Source organism: Vulpes vulpes, chromosome 16, assembly GCF_048418805.1.
Source record: "Vulpes vulpes isolate BD-2025 chromosome 16, VulVul3, whole genome shotgun sequence".
NCBI lineage: Eukaryota > Metazoa > Chordata > Mammalia > Carnivora > Canidae > Vulpes > Vulpes vulpes.
In genome coordinates this window covers 74,615,969-74,629,540 of record NC_132795.1, presented here as the reverse complement: position 1 = coordinate 74,629,540, position 13,572 = coordinate 74,615,969, and the positions used below count along the sequence as shown (strand labels likewise).

At 37.3% G+C, this 13,572-nt stretch overlaps 1 protein-coding gene across 3 annotated transcripts in view; it reads right to left on the bottom strand.

Moving 5' to 3' along the window:
- The window catches only part of PLEKHH2 (pleckstrin homology, MyTH4 and FERM domain containing H2), a 110,818-nt gene that overhangs the window by 62,422 nt on the left and 34,824 nt on the right, over positions 1-13,572 (bottom strand). For 2 of the 3 annotated variants that reach the window (XM_072742617.1, XM_072742618.1), the window contains exons 4-8: positions 11,142-11,291; positions 9,815-9,898; positions 9,080-9,161; positions 4,657-4,842; positions 1,256-2,217 (exon numbers count right to left, since the gene is read on the bottom strand). In XM_072742617.1, the coding sequence (XP_072598718.1) occupies positions 1,256-2,217; positions 4,657-4,842; positions 9,080-9,161; positions 9,815-9,898; positions 11,142-11,291 (1,464 nt within the window). The remainder of the gene's footprint in view (positions 1-1,255; positions 2,218-4,656; positions 4,843-9,079; positions 9,162-9,814; positions 9,899-11,141; positions 11,292-13,572) is intronic. The other variant, XM_072742619.1, reaches the window with a different exon arrangement.

The following is a 13,572-nucleotide window of genomic DNA, read 5'->3' as shown; positions in this document are numbered from 1 at the left end:
TCTGAATTTGCAGTAGGAAAACATGGTTGCCTTAATTTGCTTATAATCACATGGGTCACTAAATAAAAAATAATTACAGAACATGACCCCCAAACCCAAAAAATCCTGCAACCCAGATGCTTCTCTGGAGGTCAAAGGTTAAACTATATATCTCTATGTGCAGGAAAAGTTAAACTTACAAGACAGATAATTTCAGTTTGTTTCAAATATAAGAATAGCTTTTTAATCTAGTGATGTACATATTCCTATAAAGAATCACACAATTGATGGGTTTAACAACTGTAGTAATGATCAGTGTTTCTCTTGTATTTAACATTTTGTTTATATATTTTATTTGAGAGAGAGGGTGAGCGTACACGCGTGCATGAACAGTGGGGAGAGGCAGAGGGACAAGCAGATTCCTTGCTGAGAAAGAAGCCCAACCCAGGACATGATCCCAGGACCCCGGGATCATGACCTGAACTGAAGGTAGATGCTTAACTGACTGAGCCACCCAAATGCCCTAATGGTCAATGTTTCAATGGAAGAAATTTCAATGTATTCTAGATACATAGGACGATGCCTTTGGTTAAAGCAATGGATTTATAAGCTCATGAAGAGTAAAATTAAATTTCTCTTAAATCAATCAAGTAAATGATTAAGTTCAAAAACTGATGACCAATAAGAGTTAAGTATCCTGGCTCCAAATTTGCCCAAAGTGTTACCCAAGTAGGAGACACCCTTCTTCCACACCCTTGGTGTTTCCTTCCACTCCAGATCCCTCTCCAACCATTCATTTCTCCTTCCAAGGAAGAAGAAAGGTTTACTGTGACAAGTAGGCTTAGAAGGAGAAACCAGACAGGCACCTTCCTCTCTCTTTTCTCTTGAAAAGTAAAGGCATGTAGGAAACCCCATTTGTTCTTTCTCTGGGCTGTGAGCTATTTTGGACGGGCAGGCCTCTCCTCAAGAAGCCTCTGAGACTGGTTTATAAATCTAGAGAATTTTGAGTTCAGTATTGGAAAGGTCATCTGCCCAGCAATTCTCTAAAATCAGTTTTCTGAGTTTATAAAGATAATATATTCATCTCCCACCCATCTTCACCTTCTCTTATTCTCAACTGACTCAGAACTCAGTGGCAAAAGAGAAGGGGAAATGGTATTCTGAAAACTGAGACTTTTCAGAACAATCTGGGTCTGAAAAGAAGTAAAGTAAAACCTGAAAGTGGACATTAGTTAAAAAGCAGCGTGCGAGGGTCGCACACAGCAGTATCATTTACCCAAGAGGGAAACCGGTGCAGCGGCGGGGTAGGCGGTTTGCTGCACGCCGGCTTCTTGGCCACGTCGCAGGTTTCCTGGTCATCGGAGCACGGGGATTCCAGGGAGTCGTAGGAAAACAATCCATCATCACAACTGGTGTCCATATTCTCTAAAATGTCTGTACTGTCATCATCAACCAGGTCAAGGTCTGTTTCCTGAGGTCTGAGCGGCCGTATCATGCTTATAGCGTTTCTATTTGTGCCAAACATCCTATCAGAGCTTAACTGTGGTTGACTTAAGTGCCTTTTGGCTAGCGCCACACTTATACTGAAAACATTAGGAATCCTTAACTTTGGGGGCGGCAGGTATGATGAAGATGCTAATTGTGTGCCTCTTCCAGGGAGTGAGTTAGGATGCTTGGGAGTCAAAGCTGGAGTCAAAATAGGGCTGGGGGTGTTGGCCTCACTAGACGAAGATGAATAATCCAGTCTCTGAGACTGAAATTTTTTATTCAGTTCATCCGACGAACTATCATGCTCCTTTTTACTTGATTCAGAATTTCCCTTTATGAGAGGACAATTCTGAGCTTTCCACTGTGCCTCCTGTTGCCAAGAATACAGCTTCTTGTGTTCCAGTCTCTTAATGCCGAAAGTCTCTTCTTCAAATATAGAACTGCTGTCATCAGATGCTGTCAGGTACACTTCGCTACCCATCCTGCTGCACTGTACCCCTTCCTCTGATGTGTGACTGGAAAGGGTAGACGTGTACCTGCACTTGGATCTTCCTTTGCTCTCATCTTCCTCATCAGAACTCCAGTCACTTCCCGGAGCCCCAGAATTCTGAGATGTGCCACCATCTGTTGCAAAGCTTGTTCTTGTATTCTGATTCTGTTCTGGGACACAAGGGGTTTGATGCAATGTCCTCTGACCCCGGTTGTTTTCTTGAATTTGGTTCTCGCCTGACTTTTCTGGAATTTCCATTTCTAGAAAAGTAACATCATATCAGCATGTTGCCTTTGATAATGTGAGCTTTCTATATTTTGAGCTTTCTATATATTTAAGCTTTATGAAACCACACTGTAAAAAGTGGCATTTTCATATAAATAAAGTTAATTTACATTATCCTTTCTTAGTTGTGTGTCTTGTTTAAACCCAACTTTTTTTTTTTTAAGATTTTTTAATTCATTTATTCATTAGAGAGAGAGAGAGAGGCAGACACAGGCAGAGACACCGTTAAGCCACCCAGGGATCCCCTTTAAATCCAACTTTGAAAACTGTAAGCTTTAATATAAAATATGAGCCCTAACACTTTTTTTTTTTAACAAAGAAAAATGTTGGGGAAAAGGAAACTGACAACAGTTTAAAATGAAAAAGCAAAATGTGAAACAGGGCAACTCTATCAAAGAAATATCAAAGAATACCACTAATTCTATTCTATTTTATTTTTTTTAAGATTTTATTTATTTATTGATGAGGAGAGAGAGAGAGAGAGAGAGAGGCAGAGACACAGGGAGAGGGAGAAGCAGACTCCATGTAGGGAGCCTGATGTGGGACTCGATCCTGGATTTCCAGGATAACGCCCTGGGCTGAAGGCGGCACTAAACCACTGAGCCACCTGGGCTGCCCACTAATTCTATTTTAAAGCAAAGAGAATGACAGCCCTCTTTCAACTAAATTTCAAAATTATCATAAGAAAATTTAAACATAATAAATATAAAGCTATAGTTAAAAAAAAACATTGTTCCCAAGTTTCAATATATGAAATATGCAAAGCCATGAAGAAACATAAACACAGGAAAGCCTTCTTCATTCTACTTTTGGTTAATTCATATCCATGAATGTGTTTTATAACAAGAATAATGCTCTTTAACAATGTCTTTCGGGCAGCCCGGTGGCTCAGCAGTTTAGCGCCTGCCTTCAGCCCAGGGCGCAATCCTGGAGACCTGGGATCGAGTCCCATGTTGGGCTCCCTGCATGGAGCCTACTTCTCCCTCTGCCTGTGTCTCTGCCTCTCTCTCTCTCTGTCTTTCATGAATAAATAAATAAAATCTTTAAAAAAAAAAGTCTTTCAATATGGCCTATTTTTTTAATATAATTAACAGAATGAACCACTGGCTTCATAAACAGCAATCTAAAAATTTGTATGATCTGTAAAGACTACAAGAGAAACTTTTAAAACCTAGATATGATCTTCATAAAAAGGAAATAGAGGCTGAACAAATAAATTCTATGATTTGGTATTGAGCAATTTGTTAAATTTGCAAGGGAGCCAGAGCTTCAGGATAGGCAATCTCAGCTATACCGAGCTATATTCAACTGACAGAAAGTGGAAGGGAAATTAAAATGACTTCTTGAAAAAGGAAAAAAAAAATGCAACTAACAGCATAAAAGCAAGTAGCAAAGGTGAATTCCAATTGGAACAACATTATATAGTTTTCAGGATTTTACAACCAAGCATAGAGCCAGCTTTTAGGGCTATAGTTTTTCTCCTTTGGAGGAAGGAAGCAGGAGCTGAAAACAGAGATGATGCAAATTCAAGCCTTTCTAAAATATTTGGGCAAAGTCACACTACAGGTGGCAAAGTCAGGAACTGTACAACAGAGCAAATTTTAAAGGGGCTTTATGAATAAAAGAAGGGTAGAAATCTGCACGCCGGTCCAGGACTTTAAACATCTATGCTAATATTTTCCTCTCTGAAGCAAAACCAAAAAGGGAAAAATCAAAGCATTTACTAAACTGTCCCCCTGGAGTTCTTTTTCTTTATAAGTTTGCTATGCCATATTTAACTTTGTATTTGATATCAGGTAATTTTTAAATATTTTAAGTAAATAATAGTTCATCATTCTAATGGGATGTGCAGCTAAAACAAGTACCTTGTGAGTACAAAGGTGAACTTTTTAATTTTTAATATCGCTGCTATCTACTGCAGGAAAAAGTATCAAGGGGGGAAAATCAGTCTCTTCTATGCTTCCTTGTCAAAGACTCTCAAAAAAAAAACACACACAAGATAACTAATTATACAAATTAAAGGCTGGATTTTGCTCTTTAAAAATATTTTTATAAACATCAACTTGTTAAGAAAAAAAAACAAGGAAAATTAAACAGTATTTGGATGAATCTTAGTAAATGATTTTTCCTTTTATTTTTATTTTTATTTTATTTTATTTATTTTAAAGATTTTATTTATTTATTCATGATAGTCACACACAGAGAGAGAGAGAGAGAGAGAGAGAGAGGCAGAGACACAGGCAGAGGGAAAAGCAGGCTCCATGCAGGGAGCCCCGACGTGGGATTCGATCCTGGGTCTCCAGGATTGCGCCCTGGGCCAAAGGCAGGCGCTAAACCGCTGCGCCACCCAGGGATCCCTGATTTTTCCTTTAAAAAAAAAAATGTCAAAGTAAATTCCTCTAGTCCATAAATACCTTCTATGTCTTTTCCCTCTGTGAACTCAGGTTCTTTGGATGATATCTTGCTCATTTCCTCAGATTTTACTACTTGAGGAGGGCTCCTTGCTCGGGATAAAAAGCATCCAAAGGTCAAACTGCTTAGGCGCTGGCCTTCCGAAAGCTTTGGTGTGGAGACAGAGGATGACTTCTTTCCTTGAACTTCTGTAACATCATTCATCAAAACCAAGATCTGAATTTTTTATAAGTTTACTAAACATAGAACCAAAGTGTATAAAAATCTGGACAAATCACGGCTTATGACAGAAAAAAGCATGAAGTTTATCTTTATTGATGTCTAGTAACATGGACCCCTCAATGTCTAGTATCACATGCTAATGTTTAAATCTGTTTATATATTTTGAATGTTCTAAGTATTTTTTAACTGTAGAGAGAATATCTAATCCCTTTGAAAGTAGTTCTTAAATAAAAACAAAACCATAAACAAATAAAAAAACAGATTGTAGACAAGTAAAGGATTATAGCTTCTTGCAAAATCATATACTGGTAAATATCAGTCAAGAACTGGCAAAATTTGATTGAGCAGCAATGCTGCTAATGGTGAGAGAAGAGGGATTGAGGTCCTGATTGCCAAGACAACCAAAGGAAATTATATCATCATTGGGGAAAATATCACATGATCACTGTACTAACTTTTGCTATCTTACTTTTCAGTTTGCTTCTCCCATAACAGCCAATGGAGGTGCTTGATCTATGGATGACCACAATATGGAGGGCCTTCATCACTTCTTTAGAGAAAAAAAGGGGAGGGGACAGCTTCTAGATAGAGAATTTAGATAGCTTGAGTCATGATTAATCGTGGGTTTAACCAATCTTGAAAGAGTTGTAACATACCTGCTTGCAAGATTAAAACCATGGAGGGGGCGCCTGGGTGGTGCAATTGGTTAAGTGTCTAACTCTTATTTTGGCTCAGGTCATGATATCAGAGTCCTGGAATCAAGCCCACATTGGGCAGACTTAAGGAGTCTTCTTAAGATGCTCTCCTCTCAGAACGCCTGGATGGCTCAGCGGTTGAGCATCTGCCTTTGGCTTGGGGCGTGATCCCAAGGTCTCAGGATCCAGTCCCACATCAGGCTCCCTGCATGGAGTCTGCTTATCCCTCTGCCTCTGTCTCTGCCTCTCTGTGGTTCTCATGAATAAAGAAATAAAATCTTAAAAAAAAAGAAAAAAAAAAGATGCTCTCCCCTCTCCCTGTGCCTACCCCTTACCCATTCCCCCAGCTCTCTCTCTTTCTCTCTCTAAAATAAATAAATAAAATCTGTAAAAGCATAGAGATCCCAGTGATAGTAAGAAAAGTTCCCCAGGGGCACCTGGGTGACTCAATCAGTTAAGCACCTGCCTTTGGCTCAGGTCATGATCTCAGGGTCCTGGGGTTGAGCCCCACATTGGGCTCCCTGCTCAGTGGGACCTTGCTCCTCCCTCCCGCTTGTGCTCTTTCACTCTCTCTCAGATAGATAAATAAAATCTCGAAGAAAAAAAAAGAGAGAGAAAAAGAAACCCTACCTCCGAAATTAAATTCTTCTTTTTTAAAAGATTTATTTATTTATTCATGAGAGACACAGACTGAGAGAGAGAGGCAGAGACATAGTCAGAGGGAGAAGCAGGTTCCCCATAGGGAGCCTGATGTCAGACTCAATCCTGGATCCCGGGATCATGACCTGAGCCGAAGGCAGGCACCCAACCGTTGAGCCACACAGGTTTCCCCCAAATTAAATTTTTAATTAACTCTGGGAAAACACCAAAGGAGTAAATTAAATAGCAGCTGATAACTGAATAGAGCATAAGAAAAATCTTTACACAGTATATTCCTTTAGGTGTATCTTTTACTATTTTTATGTTATCTCTCACAGAACTAATCCACAGTATTTTAATAATCATATATATGGATATACATTTTTAAAGTACTAAATTATATCTACATAATTGTACCTATTCTTCTCCAGCCTACGTCTAGGCTCCAAAGATTCATAATCCCTTAGTGTACAAGACCTAACAGACTGCCAATGAAGACTAGAATTGCAAGCTAAGAATATCAGATAAAATAACAGCCTTTCAGAGTGGACTTAGTACATTCAATTTATGTCAATGATTCCATATGTAAGTATGGAATTCTAGATCAACTGTGTGGATATTAATTTTTCATCATATAGGTGGAGGAAGTATGTGATATAAGAACTACATGGTTCCGGGCACATAGCTCCTAAAATCTTTGGAATTTCCTAAGTGGTAAAAGCGATAAAAGTATCTTATGTTTTCATAACTAGCCCTTTTCAACCACATCTGAGTTTATGTTGATGAGGTGATTTTTGGAAAGCCCCTAGACAGCCTCAGGGTGGGGGCTGGTTGCCAGGGGAACCAACCCTGTGGTTAGAGGACTGGAACTTTAGCCTCATCCTCCACCCCGCTACTTCTGAACTTAGGAGAAGGGAGAGTTGAAAACTGACTTAATCACCAAGGCTAATGATTTAGTCAGTCAAGCCTATATAATGGACTCTCCATAAAAACCCAAAAGGATAGGCTTCCAGTTCAGTGAATGTATGGAGGTGATGGGAGGGTGGTGTGCTCGGAGAGAGCATAGAAGCTCTGTGCCCCTTCTCCATATCTCACCCTCTGTATTGCTTCCATTTTGGCTGTTCCTGAGTTAGAGCCTTTGTAATAAACCAAAAATCTAGTAAGTAAACTGTTTTGTTTTGTTTTTTAAAAATATTTTATTATTGGGACAGCCCTGGTGGCTCAGCGGTTTAGCACCGCCTTCAGTCCAGGGCCTGATCCCGGAGACCTGGGATCGAGTCCCATGTCAGGCTCCGGCATGGAGCCTGCTTCTCCCTCTGCCTGTGTCTCTGCCTCTCTCTCACTCTGTGTCTCTCATGAATAAATAAATAAAATCTTTAAAAATATATATTTTATTATTTATTCATGAGAGACACAGAGAGAGAGGCAGAGACACAGGCAGAGGGAGAAGCAGCCTCTCTGTGGGGAACCTGATGTGAGACTCAATCCCAGGACCCCAAGATCATGACCTGAGCCAAAGGCAGATGCTCAACAACCGAGCCACCCAGGTGCCCCTCGTAAGAAAATGTTTACCCGAGTTCTGTGGGCTGCTCTAGCAAATTATCAGTCGTGTGTGTGTGTGATGGAAACCTCTGATTTATAGCCAGTTGGCCAGAAGCAGGTTGAGAACTGATCATTACAACAGTGTTTGAAGCGGTGTATGAAGTTGTGATGGGGCGGGGGTAGCTTTGTGGGACCAAACTTGTAACCTGTGGAATCTGATGCCAACCTCAAGTAGATAATGTCAGAACTGAGTTAAATTTGAAAGGCAACCAGTCAGTGTCCTCTGGGAATTGGAGAATTGCTTTGTGTGGTAAAAACTCGCACATATCTGACATCAGAAGTATTGAGGAAAAAGGAAAACAGGAGCTTTTTCCTTTACAAAATGACAGCAATAAGTATGAACGTGCAGTAGACAAAATGCTCTCATGTGTCTTAAAATCAACAAACTATCATGAAACCAGGAAGGTACTACTACCATTACTTCACTGTTGTGTAAAAAAAAAAAAAATCTGAGAATATGACACAGTTATTAAACTGTAGGGCATTAAAGTTGACTTCAAAGTCTAAAAATAAATAAATAAATAATTAAAAAAAAAAAAGTCCATGCACTTTCTACCATGCCAGTATTTTTCCAATGCATTCTATGAAACCTCAGGGCTTTTTGGAACTGTCACAGTGGGTATAATAAGAGGCATGGGTAATGCTGAGCTGCAGAACTCTGGATCTGTCACACAAAACCACTTTCACCTGTTTTATCTCTTAAGCTTCTACAGGAAAATAAATACTGTTTTAAAAAGAGTTCTATTGCTAAATAAGCTTGAGAACTACTATAGTGGCCAAGATCTAAAAACCCTTGTCTTCAGCTCAGTATGCACTTGAGTTACTAAGTAAATCTCTACCTCTAACCCTATCACTCATTTTTAGGCTTTGATGCTGAAAAGAAAGTGACCCTAAGCATGGGAAAGTGCTAAGAGTTTATTATTCATATTACAAAATTCTGCTGAAAATATTCAGGCTGTAAGAATTTTACTCACTACTGATCACCACAATACAAGTGAAAATAGAAAATAAAATAACCGAGTTTTTTAAAGCAAACATACCTGAAATTAAACATTCAAATTACTGTTACCCCCTTTGGGTTATTTGCAATTGTCCAGCTGTGCTGTCTAATGTGAACATGTGGTTATTTGAATTAAAACCTACTCAAATTAAATAAAACCTAAAATTTAGTTCATTGGTTGTGTGAGGCATATTTCAAGTGCTCAACAGCAAAATTCTATGTAGCCTAATAAACCCAACTAACCTGTCTTAGTCAAAATATTCATACCTTGTAGTTTTGACTGTATTGTTCTTATCTCTTCAGTTTGGTTTTGGTTGATCAAACGAAGATTCTGATTTTCTAATTCCAGCTGAAAAGATATAATGGTATCCTTTTATATAGGAATAACTTTTCTAACATGTGTTAGTAAATTATAATATTTTGAAGATGTTAATACCTAATTGCATGTAATCAAAATACAAAGAAATGATGAGCAAATATCAGATGAATTTATCATCTAGATAACTAGCCTAGATAGCCTAGATAATTATGGCTTTGATATTTATTTTTTCTAGAACTGAGAGTTTCAAATATTTTCAGCCTGTATGCCTTTCCCACTGTAAAATTATTTTAAACCAAATTATTTCATCATTTAATCTGCCATATAAACCAATGTGTACTTCTCAAGATACTGAACACATTAATCTTATGATATACACATATGTTCTATAATTATTTAAAATTAACTAATTAGAGCTAAAATCAACTAATGAGAATGAGGCTACTTATACTACTTACTAGGAGTTTATCAGTATTTTTAATTGTAGAAATATACTGGACATAAAAATGAAAGCTACCTATCTCACATTTACCAAAAGACAGCAGCACCACCAACTGATCAGAATTTTGTTTCATTCAAATGATCAGATATTCTGATGGCTTATCTATTCAAAGGAAGTAAAAGGTAAAGAAAACACAAAATAAAAAAAAAAGAAAACACAAAATATAGAGAGCAATAAATACCTCATTTAATTTAAGTGTTACCCATTCTTTGATTTTAGCTGCTTTCTCTTCTATTATTTTAGCTTCTTGTATCCTTATTTGTTTCTGAAATAACATTAGCAGTGTATTTAGTTCAAACATAGGCTCATGGAAATGATTACCTCATAAACGTTACATCTGGAAATGTTACATTGTAAATACAAAAGACAAATCCACTTAAAACCTGTTTCCAAGTAATACATCTACCTTCAAATTACCAAATAGGGTAAAAAATGAAAACCATGTCCAACAGATGTAATAATAAACGACAAAGGCATATATTGCAAATATTACTAGTTTTAACAACTGCTATCCTCTTTCTCTGAAAGATCATATACTGAAATCCACCCACTGAATTTATCAGCAAAATAAATGATTTCTGGAAATGATCTAGGGTTTAGAACAGTAGGAGAGGGGTCAACCAGGTTAGGGAAAGGAAAATCAGAATCTCTTCTGAAGATGATTCGTTTTCCCCTCAAACATAAGTTTTTATTTTTAATATATATTATTTTATTTTTACATGCAAATTTTTAAAGATCCAGAAAAAAAATTTAAAAAATGTAGCTCACATTTACCAACCTTAAAATGTGGTTATGCTCACAAAACTAAGAGAATGTGACTGTCATATAAATCACGGTGGGTGGGAGTTGGGAGGTGGTGAAAAGTTGGAAACCACTGACCTAAAGAAATACTGATCCTCTGAGAAATGAAAAAAAAAATGCTGATGATAAAAAACAATTTGACATATTTAATAATTTCATAATGGTCATATTTAAATGATGCCAAATGATAATTTAAGCAAATTACCTTAATGCAGATTTTTCCTAATAAAATTTTAAAATAAACTAAAAACTAACTTGATCTCAACAAAGTGGCTTAAAAACAGTGTATACATTTTTAAATAGGATTCACAGCATTCAACATACCTTTAAAACACAATGTTCCATAAATATTTCCAACACCCTAAAAATCTAAAGCAAAGAACTATTTTAAACATTTTACAGACAGAAATGCCTGCTGATAACCAAATGTTTTCAAGTTGACTACTACATTCAAACTCTAAAAAGTCTGAACATTAAGGAGCACAGTCGCATCCAGAAAGTGTTAGATATGGCCTTGGAATCACCCCGTCTTAAAGAGAATGCCATTTTACTTGTACCTTTCACCCTTAAATATGATTACACTCCATGAGTTGACCAAATAAGTGAGATTTCTGACCCAAATTTAGCAGTGTGGGCTCTCTCTTTTTAACCTTTGAGATTATGCACAATGCATGTATTTAGACTGTGATGATCAAATTCTTCCTAACCTGTTCTTCAAGCTGCAGTTCCAAGTTTTGAATGATGTCATCTTTTTCTTGTATGAGGGTCTCCAAATCTTGACACTTCTTATACAGCCTTGTCTCTGATTCACTGGTTTGAATATTAGCTGCTTTTAATTTCTCTTCCATAACTTGTACCTAAATTCAGAGGTTAGAAAATTAATAGTAGGCATGTATTTAATTTATCATAGTATTAAACATTTTACTTGAATGTGAAATAGATTCCTAAAAGGTATCATCATAAAAACAAAATATTGAACAGCATGTTTTAATAATTAATTATAAAGTCTGAAGACTAATCTATTTAACAAGTATAAAGTCTGGAGACTATTTTGCCAAGTAGTGTTACCTTTGAGGTACATAGGGCACATAAGAGATTCTCAGAATTTTGCTACCATACAGAGTAATGTTCATTTTTTCTAGAACAATGATAATATGCAAAGTATTTCATGTGTGTATAAAATCAGAAAGCTTGTAGCCCTCATTTTTTACATTTAAATTAAATAGGAATATAAAGTAAAGAAGGTGATTAATGAGAAAAGATCTGATTGGATGACCCAGAAAAAAAACTGAACCTAGTTTTTCAACCTAGGTGAAAAACAGACAAATACACATGGAAAGGAAATGGAAAACAAAAGAACTTTAAAGCCCCAAATGATGGAATCACAAGAAATAAAAAAATGAGAATCAAGATATAGGTAGGAGAGTATGTTCAGTGAGGGTTTATTGATTCATTCATTTAACAAACATTCAGGGAATAGTTGCCAAGTGCCAGGCTCTGGGAAGACACTGGTGAATAAAATGGACCCCAAATCTTTGCCTGCATAGAAATTAGATTTTAGTAGGTGAGATAGATCACAAATATAATAAAGATGTAAAGATCATAGAGTATGCTACACAAGGAGATAAAGGCAGTGGGAAAAGTAGAGCAAGATAAAAGAGACCAGTGTGTGACCTGGGGTTGAGTGATGCTTTAATTTTAATATCTAAGGGCAGCCCTGGTGGCGCAGCAGTTTAGCATATGATCCTGGCACTCAGGATCAAGTCCCGTGTCAGGTTCCCTGCATGGAGCCTGCTTCTCCCTCTGCCTCTCTCTCTCTCTCTCTCTCTCTGTCTCTCTCTGTGTCTCTATGAATAAATAAATAAATAAATAAATAAATAAATAAATAAATCTTTAAAAAAAATTTAATAACTAAGATACACTGGCTCTGCTTAGATGTTTTGCAAAACACATCTGGGCATATGAAGGAATGTATGAGATGTTAATGACAGGAAGAAAGAAAATAAAGTACTGGGCACTGTATATTAAGACTATTTCATAAACTCCAAACAGGTAAGAATGTAATTTTTGTAATGTTTTAGATTGTAGGGGGCAAAAAGGAAAAATATGCAAAAGCATTTGAGAAACTAACAATGATAATCAAGATGAAAAATCTTAAACTGTTAAAAACACTTCTGAAAAATCATGATGAATCCACTTAAAGTTCAAAAATACTTGACTAATGAGGGTTTCTAGAAGGAGAGTGTTAAGGTTAGTTTAGTTTTGTTTTGTTTTGTTTTTTTAAGATTCTATGTATCTATTCATGAGAAACGGGGGGGGGGGGGGGGGGCGGGGCAGAGACACACAAGCAGAGGGAGAAGCAGGCTCCATGCAGGGAGCCTGACGTGGGACTCAATCCCGGGTCTCCAGGATCACGTCCTGGGCTGAAGGCGGAGCTAAACCGCTGAGCCAATCGGGCTCCCCATTGTTTTGTTTTTTTAACCATGAATATAAGATGTCATCCGTGGGTTCACTGTGGAAATGTAAAATCAACTCAGATGCCAAAGTATCCTACTTAAATACCACTCAGATGTCTGAAAACTATAAAAATAAAAGTAGGTTTTCAAAAAACAGAAGAAAAACCCTGCATTCCACTATCCAGATGATAATTTTAAGTTATCTTAAGATTTGTGTTTTTTAACATAATATAGCAGTCTTTCTGCAGGAATGGCAAACCAGCAAAGGTCTATATCAGAAATGCTACCATGGAAAACAGCCAGAGGAGGACAGAAAGCTGGACAATAAATACCAAGGATCATCCTTAAAATGGCATAGCCAGTTCCACACAGGACATTCTATAGCTGTGGAAACAGAGAGAGAAGAGCAGAGACTAAGTTCAAAATGGTAGTTCTTCAGGGACAGAGATGACAAACCTGCAGGGGAGCAGAATATGTCACCCCAAAATATGCCAAACCTGCAGGGGAGCAGAATATGTCACCCTAAAATATGCCACTTCAGGATACTTATTATTTTGAACTAAAGTTACCTAAGAAACAGTTGGTATAAGAACACTCCAACCTTCTTTTGTCCCCCTGAAAGCTGGAATGTAGATGACAAACCTGCAGGGGAGCAGAATAGGTCACCCCAAAATATGCCACT